General features: G+C 40.1%; 1 protein-coding gene across 1 annotated transcript in view; it reads right to left on the bottom strand.

Annotated features, from left to right (window-relative positions):
• Positions 1–9,006, bottom strand: part of LOC141161832 (lactase/phlorizin hydrolase-like) — a 52,135-nt gene that overhangs the window by 4,414 nt on the left and 38,715 nt on the right. The window contains exons 12-16 of the mRNA XM_073647261.1: positions 7,594–7,796; positions 4,973–5,082; positions 4,750–4,884; positions 917–1,137; positions 49–285 (exon numbers count right to left, since the gene is read on the bottom strand). Coding sequence (XP_073503362.1) covers positions 49–285; positions 917–1,137; positions 4,750–4,884; positions 4,973–5,082; positions 7,594–7,796 — 906 coding nt within the window. The remainder of the gene's footprint in view (positions 1–48; positions 286–916; positions 1,138–4,749; positions 4,885–4,972; positions 5,083–7,593; positions 7,797–9,006) is intronic.

The raw sequence follows: 9,006 nt of genomic DNA, 5'->3' as shown, positions 1-9,006 counted from the left end.
TCATTTCTAAATGTCCCATAGTTATCAATCTACTTGCAATGATCTCACCTTCAGGCTCAGGCTGCAGGCAGGGGTGGGGGCCATTTTCAGGGTCCGGGAATCCATTGCACTGAATGAGTTGCCTGTAATACTTGGTTGACTCTTTGGGGGTGCGCGTCAGTTGGGGATCAGTATAATTGGTGTAATACAAGCCGAACCGTTCCGCGTATCCTGCTGCCCATTCGAAATTATCCATGAGGCACCAAGCTGTGTAACCGCGGAGATCCACGCCGTCGTACTTGGCCGCTGTTTAGAAATAACCTTGATCTTAGGTTTAGTTGGAATGTACTAACTTTGGGTTAAAACATCAATTCCATCAACATTCAGCATTAATGTGAATACGGGGCGAATCTGCATCAAATCCGCTGCAAAATCTGCATATTTAATTTTTGTAATAAATTGTCATAAATTTGAATAAAGTGACCCTGCACGTGAAAAGTCCAGAGCCGGTATTGTTAATCAGGAAAAGAAAATCCCTACTGACCACAATGCTCCTAATTGTCACATAGAATCGATTCAAAATATCTTACCGTTTTGTGTATACAGCTACTATGCTGCTTATGTTGCTTTCGTCCCTTTTTCTGTTGTCTGTAGGTTAGCATGAGGATGCAGAGATAGCAATAAATGACCCCAGGGTCAGTCGACACTCAGGGTTTATATGTAGTATATAACCCTGGAGACCCATAGGTCGGAGCAGGAGCTGTGTACGCAAAACGGTTTGCTGTTTTGTGTACGCTGGGAGTTGTAATTTTGCAACACCTCAAAAGTCACAGGTTGGGGAGCAATGATCCAGATCATTCACGCACAATACCCACCAACCTTGTCATCATACCGACACTGATGAGGATATTTCTGGTGCGGACGCCTTTCTTCTTACCCTTTAAAGCCTCATTGACATAAAGCTTGTAGTAATGTTCCCTCCACTCGTCGTTCAGATTTGTCCCCCGCTCAGAAATCCCATTCTCCGTCACGTATATGGGAGGATTGTTAAATTCCTCTTTTATAAAGTTCAGTATCCTCCGGAAGCCAAAAGGAGTCACTTTCAGCCAAATGGATCCTGATCCGAGCCAGCTGCGGTCAGTCATTGATGCTACACCCCTGCATTGAGTCAATGGTTCTGTTAGTTTTTACATGCCTTGTTTTAAGAAAGCAATCACCTATGCCTGGTGCTAAATGGAGCTGGCCATTCGACAATTCTGCCTGCCTGCATACAACTTATACAATGAACTAAGAAATAAAACAGTATGCATTGAGCTCCCCCTAGTGGTAGCTGGAACAGTAAAATGAACTCCCCCTAGTGGCTGCAATAATAAAACCATATGCAGTGAGCTTTCCCTAGTGATGGCTGCAATAATAAAACAATATGTTGTGAGCTCCCCCTAGTGGTGGCAACAATAATAAAACAGTATGTAGTAAGCTCCCCCTAGTGGTGGCTACGGTAATAAAACAGTATGCAATGAGCGCCCTCTAGCAGTGGCTACAATAATAACAGTATGAAGTGAGCTCCCCCTAGGGGTGGCTGCAATTATAAAACAGTATGAAGTGAGCTCCCCCTTGTGGTGCCTGCAATAATAAAGCAGTATGCTGGGGGCTCCCCCTAGTGGTGGTGGCAATAATAGATCAGTATGCAGTGAGCTGCCCCTAGTGGTGACTGCAGTAATAAAAGTATGTTGTGAGCTCCCACTAGTGGTGGCTGCAATAATAACAGTATGAAGTGAGCTCCCCCTAGTGGTGGCTACAATAATAAAACAGTATGCAGTGAGCTCCCACTAGTGGTGGCTGCAATAATAACAGTATGAAGTGAGCTCCTGCCAGAATTTTATCATCCATCCCAATTTCTATGCAGGGGATTTGAAGCTCTGGATCAGAAAAATTGAGCTCTCATTGGTATAAAGACATACAGTTAGGTCCATATATATTTGGACAGAGACAGCATTTTTCTAATTTTGGTTCTAGACATTACCACAATGAATTTTAAACAAAACAATTCAGATGCAGTTGAAGTTCAGACTTTCAGCTTTCATTTGAGGGTATCCACATTAAAATTGGATGAAGGGTTTAGGAGTTTCACCTCCTTAACATGTGCCACCCTGTTTCTAAAAGGGACCAAAAGTAATTGGACAGATTAAATAATTGTAAATAAAATGTTCATTTCTAGTACTTGGTTGAAAACCCTTTGTTGGCAATGACTGTCTGAAGTCTTGAACTCATGGACATCACCAGACGCTGGGTTTCCTCCTTTTTGATGCTCTGCCAGGCCTTCACTGCGGTGGTTTTCAGTTGCTGTTTGTTTGTGGGCCTTTCTGTCTGAAGTTTAGTCTTTAACAAGTGAAATGTATGCTCAATTGGGTTGAGATCAGGTGACTGACTTAGCCATTCAAGAATATTCCACTTCTTTGCTTTAATAAACTCCTGGGTTGCTTTGGCTTTATGTTTTGGGTCATTGTCCATCTGTAGTATGATACGACGACCAATCAGTTTGGCTGCATTTGGTTGGATCTGAGCACACAGTATGGCTCTGAATACATCAGAATTCATTCGTCTGCTTCTGTCCTGTGTCACATCATCAATAAACACTAGTGACCCAGTGCCACTGGCAGATATGCATGCCCAAGCCATCACACTGCCTCCACCGTGTTTTACAGATGATGTGGTATGCTTTGGATCATGAGCTGTACCACGCCTTCGCCATACTTTTCTCTTTCCATCATTCTGGTAGAGGTTGATCTTGGGTTCATCTGTCCAAAGAATGTTCTTCCAGAACTGTGCTGGCTTTTTTAGATGTTTTTTAGCAAAGTCCAGTCTAGCCTTTTTATTCTTGATGCTTATGAGTGGCTTGCACCATGCAGTGAACCCTCTGTATTTACTTTCATGCAGTCTTCTCTTTATGGTAGATTTGGATATTGATACGCCTAACTCCTGGAGAGTGTTGTTCACTTGGTTGGCTGTTGTGAAGGGGTTTCTCTTCACCATGGAGATTATTCTGCGATCATCCACCACTGTTGTCTTCCGTGGGCGCCCAGGTCTTTTTGCATTGATGAGTTCACCAGTGCTTTCTTTCTTTCTCAGGATGTACCAAACTGTAGATTTTGCCTCGACTAATACTGTAGCAATTTCTTGGATGGGTTTTTTCTGTTTTTGCAGCTTAAGGATGGCTTGTTTCACCTGCACGGAGAGCTCCTTTGACCGCATGTTTACTTCACAGCAAAACCTTCCAAATGCAAGCACCACACCTCAAATCAACTCCAGGCCTTTTATCTGTTTAATTGAGAATGACATAACGAAGGGATTGCCCACACCTGTGCATGAAATAGCCTTGGAGTCAATTGTCCAATTACTTTTGGTCCCTTTTAGAAACAGTGTGGCACATGTTAAGGAGCTGAAACTCCTAAACCCTTCATCCAATTTTAATGTGGATACCCTCAAATGAAAGCTGAAAGTCTGAACTTCAACTGCATCTGAATTGTTTTGTTTAAAATTCATTGTGGTAATGTCTAGAACCAAAATTAGAAAAATTTTGTCTCTGTCCAAATATATATGGACCTAACAGTATTTCTTTGCTCATGATACTGAATTGTTTACCATGTGATAATCCTGCAGAGGGCAGCAGCTGTTTTGCCCTGAAGCTCATGTTCTATAACTGGCATTTGGCACTCAACAGACAAGGACATATTGTGTCAGCCCCGTTCACTGTATAATGATGGAGAGTACCTGCTCGTCCTGCTTTCCAGCTTTGATTAAAAAAAAAAAAACAAAAACAGAATATTGAAATCTCAAATCCTGTGAAGTTATCAGCAAGAACATTAAAATTAAGCAATGCCCACCTGTGCCCACCAGATGGCAGAATACACCTGTTCTATTGTCTATACAGTGTAGTGTTGGTGTATGATGGATCTGGAGTTCCCACTGGTGGGGGGCAGAGAAAGTGTCCGTCCTTTACTCATGTACATGCAGTCTGATCTGCAGTCAGCAAGGTATAGAGACGGAGAAGCTGAGCAGAACGATATATCGGTTTGCTGGAAAAGATTCAGTATCATTTGTATTTTATTCATTGAAATCCCTATTGTTTGTATCCAGAGGAGTCCAGTGGGCGGTCCAGCTAGTGATTGACAGCTATCTCTGCATGCAGTCATACAGGGGAGACTGCCAATCAGTAGTATGACCGCCCACTGGACTCCTGTATACAAACAATAGGGATTTCAATTAATAAATTACAAGCTTTACTGAAACTTTTATCACAAAAATATATATCAATCTGATCAGCTCCTCCTGCTTTCTGCGAATCAGATACCATTTTAAACATGACACGTTCTCGTTAACATTTAAGAAGGGGTTATCTAGTAGTGGACTAACAGCAAATAATACCTTTATGAAATTTAGATTTTTTTTTTTTTCAAGTGCTCCAAATCCTGCAATTTCTCTTCACACAGGCTAGAAATAAATGACAAAATTCTGTCTACCTGCAGCCACCACTAGGGGGAGCTTGCTAGACATAAACATTTACAGCTCCCATTAAACCCAATAAAAAACCTCTATGCAACAAGTTCCCACATACTGGCAGCATTATTAAGAAATGCAAACGGAGGCCAAGGTGACTTCACTATGTACTGTCGTCATTACCATCAACTTTACTGATTTTTACCTCCCCCCTTCCCGGATTTGCTGCGCAGTTCCCCTTTAAGATCATGCATTTAACTTGTCAGTTCTTACCGGTCTGCATCATAGGACACTACAGATGGACCAAAATGGAGGGGAGAGGCCAAGATTGTGGTATAGTGATTGAAGCCAAAATAGTCGTACGTGCCTTTAATTCTTTTTTTCTCCTCTTCTGTGAATTCCGGAAGTCTGTAAAGGTTTATGCATTTGCATTTGCATTGATGCAAACAGATAAGATTGTTTTTGGTTTTTTTTTTTTTTTTTTTTTAACTCTTACCGAGATTTCGCTAGCCCTTGTGCCAGGCTCCTCTCCAGGATTCTTGATTTCATGATATCATTGTAATCTCCGTTGTTGAAAATTGGATTTGCAAACCATCCGCCGTAAAACTAGGCAGAAAAGTAAAAGAATGAAATGAAATATATAAGCTTTAACATCACGAAGGGGTAAAGAACTGGATTATTATGTTTCATTAAAAAAAATAAAATAAATAAAAATAAAAATCAGTTTTGTGTATACAGCTCCTATGCAGATCTATGTATATCCAAGGTTACAGGCTACAAACAAAACTGTGTAGTTTTATTCTACAGCTTCTTTTCGATCTACTCCCTTTCGACAGGCTCTGTAAAAATGCTTTGGATCAAAATATCCCAGTTTTTACAAATAATGAAGCAAAATGGTTCAAAGGGGTATATATTTTTTAACTTGGGCTTAGATCTAATTTTGCATCTTTGGAATATATATAGCAAGTTATTTATTTTTTTCTATTTTTTTAAGTTTGCTTTTAATTTATTGCAAAGTGGAAACCATCAACATGTAGGTAATGTTCTGCTGACAGATTATTGTTATGATGGATTGTTTGATGCTTTCTGACTATTTGACACATGAAATCCTAAACTGATACTCAACAGCACAGAAACAACTACCCAAAACCAGTCATATAGATACTCAGTACTTGCGCTGGGTATCATGTGTTAATAATCTGGATTTTATGGATTATTAATACTCCAAACAGACAAGGCAAAACACTATTCTGCATTAATCAATTGCAAAAATAATACATATTAAATATAACATGCCTGTAAACAAAAGCTACCCTGCTTGTTGATGGTTTCCAGTAACATTTTAAGATGAGATTATTGCTTCCTTATGAAATTTACAATGCATACAGCATACTAAAAGTATATAACAAGTCATATATATATATATATATATATATATATATATATATATATATATATATACAGTACAGACCAAAAGTTTGGACACACCTTCTCATTTAAAGATTTTTCTGTATTTTCATGACTATGAAAATTGTACATTCACACTGAAGGCATCAAAACTATGAATTAACACATGTGGAATTATATACTTAACAAAAAAGTGTGAAACAGCTGAAAATATGTCGTATATTCTAGGTTCTTCAAAGTAGCCACCTTTTGCTTTGATGACTGCTTTGCACACTCTTGGCATTCTCTTGATGCGCTTCAAGAGGTAGTCACCGGAAATGGTTTTCACTTCACAGGTGTGCCCTGTCAGGTTTAATAAGTGGGATTTCTTGCCTTATAAATGGGGTTGGGACCATCAGTTGTGTTGTGCAGAAGTCTGGTGGATACACAGCTGATAGTCCTACTGAATAGACTGTTAGAATTTGTATTATGGCAAGAAAAAAGCAGCTAAGTAAAGAAAAACGAGTGGCCATCATTACTTTAAGAAATGAAGGTCAGTCAGTGCGAAAAATTGGGAAAACTTTGAAAGTGTCCCCAAGTGCAGATGCAAAAACCATCAATCGCTACAAAGAAACTGGCTCACATGAGGACCGCCCCAGGAAAGGAAGACCAAGAGTCACCTCTGCTTCTGAGGCTAAGTTTATCTGAGTCACCAGCCTCAGAAATCGCAGGTTAACAGCAGCTCAGATTAGAGACCAGGTCAATGCCACACAGAGTTCTAGCAGCAGACACATCTCTTCAACAACTGTTAAGAGGAGACTTTGTGCAGCAGGCCTTCATGGTAAAATAGCTGCTAGGAAACGACTGCTAAGGACAGGCAACAAGCAGAAGAGACTTGTTTGGGCTAAAGAACACAAGGAATGGACATTAGACCAGTGGAAATCTGTGCTTTGGTCTGATGAGTCCAAATTTGAGATCTTTAGTTCCAACCACCGTGTCTTTTTGTGAGACAGAAAAGGTGAACGGATGGACTCTACATGCCTGGTTCCCACCGTGAAGCATGGAGGAGGAGGTGTGATGGTGTGATGGTGCTTTGCTGGTGACACTGTTGGGGATTTATTCAAAATTGAAGGCATACTGAACCAGCATGGCTACCACAGCATCTTGCAGCGGCATGCTATTCCATCCGGTTTGCGTTTAGTTGGACCATCATTTATTTTTCAACAGGACAATGACCCCAAACACACCTCCAGGCTGTGTAAGGGCTATTTGACCAAGAAGGAAAGTGATGGGGTGCTATGCCAGATGACCTGGCCTCCACAGTCACCAGACCTGAACCCAATCGAGATGGTTTGGGGTGAGCTGGACCGCAGAGTGAAGGCAAAAGGGCCAACAAGTGCTAAGCATCTCTGGGAACTCCTTCAAGATAGTTGGAAGACCATTTCAGGTGACTACCTCTAGAAGCTCATCAAGAGAATGCCAAGAGTGTGCAAAGCAGTCATCAAAGCAAAAGGTGGCTACTTTGAAGAACCTAGAATATAAGACATATTTTCAGTTGTTTCACACTCTTTTGTTAAGTATATAATTCCACATGTGGTAATTCATAGTTTTGATGCCTTCAGTGTGAATGTACAATTTTCATAGTCATGAAAATACAGAAAAATCATTAAATGAGAAGGTGTGTCCAAACTTTTGGTCTGTACTGTATATATACTGTATATAGATAGATACCATCACATATCTCCGTGCTGCTTCGATATCTTCTTGTTTGTAGGGGTTTCTCGGTTCGGCCCAGTCAGAGTTAATGGTGATGGAGATGATCCCCCCTTGTTTTTCTCTGTAGCTGCTGTTGTACAGGTGCCAGGCCTCAGCGTGTGCCTTAATGAGATTATGTCCAGCTTCATAGGGGGCGCTTCCGGGCCTGTTGGTAATTCCTTAAAGGGATTATGCAGAAAATAAAATTGTCCTTTAATTTAATGTTTTTTTCATATATGAAACCATTGTAATCTCTGCCCCATTACTTGATGTGCCATTAAACTCTTTTGGCATCCACAAAACATGAACAGGGAGTGTCGGGTGCCTCCATAGGGAGCAGGCTCAGGAGCTGTGCCTGCACCATTCACAGCAAGAGTCGCCTGTTTAACCACTTGCTTGTCGTTGACAGTGCTATTTAAATGGCGTGATCCTTTTGGGGGTATTGACTCATGTGCCCATCAGCCCTTTTCTATTGCTTCATGTTCATGGCGTGCCTATGGGTTTTAGTGGCCAGGTTGGCTACTGAAGTCGCCGCTATATTTGCACTGCTATGAAGTCTGGCCTCAGGAGATTTTTAATTTCATGATATACGGCAATGCCGAATTATTGCGGCATGTATTTTAAGCGATCAAATAATTGCAGGATTTCATACCAGAGGAGAACTTTAAGAAACAAAAAAAAAAAATTAAAAGAAAAATAAAACTTGAAAGCACTTCCCAAATCCAATTCATAAATATCATTTTTTAATTTTTTTTAAACTCCTATAGTAAATGCCATAAGGTAAAAAAAATTGAAACCACAGAATTTGGCATTTTTTGGTTGCCACATCTACCCCCCCCCCAAAAAAAAAATGCAGTAAAAAAATTATCAAAATGATGTATGTACCCCAAAACGTTATCAATGAAAATGATACTACGTCACGCAAAAAATAAGCCCTCACCCACACATGTGACGTGTGACAAGGCACACATGACAGAAAATGGTGACAAACCAAATATATTTTGCAAAATTCCAAATTTTTTTTAACCACTAAAATGTGTGTGTGTATATGCATATATCTATCTATCTATCTATCTATCTATCTATCTATCTATCTATCTATCTATCTATCTATATATACAGTACAGACCAAAAGTTTGGACACACCTCATTTAAAGATTTTTCTGTATTTTCATGACTATGAGAATTGTACATTCACACTGAAGGCATCAAAACTATGGATTAACACATGTGGAATTATATACTTAACAAAAAAGTGTGAAACAGCTGAAAATATGTCTTATAGTCTAGGTTCTTCAAAGTAGCCACCTTTTGCTTTGATGACTGCTTTGCACACTCTTGGCATTCTCTTGATGAGCTTCAAGAGGTAGTCACCGGAAATGGTTTTCA

This window comes from Phyllobates terribilis, unplaced genomic scaffold (assembly GCF_046119375.1).
Source record: "Phyllobates terribilis strain yellow unplaced genomic scaffold, ASM4611937v1 Scaffold_9__5_contigs__length_417890890, whole genome shotgun sequence".
In the NCBI taxonomy this organism is placed as follows: Eukaryota; Metazoa; Chordata; class Amphibia; order Anura; family Dendrobatidae; genus Phyllobates; species Phyllobates terribilis.
The sequence above is the reverse complement of the archived record's forward strand: the minus strand, read 5'-3'. Positions and strand labels throughout refer to the sequence as shown.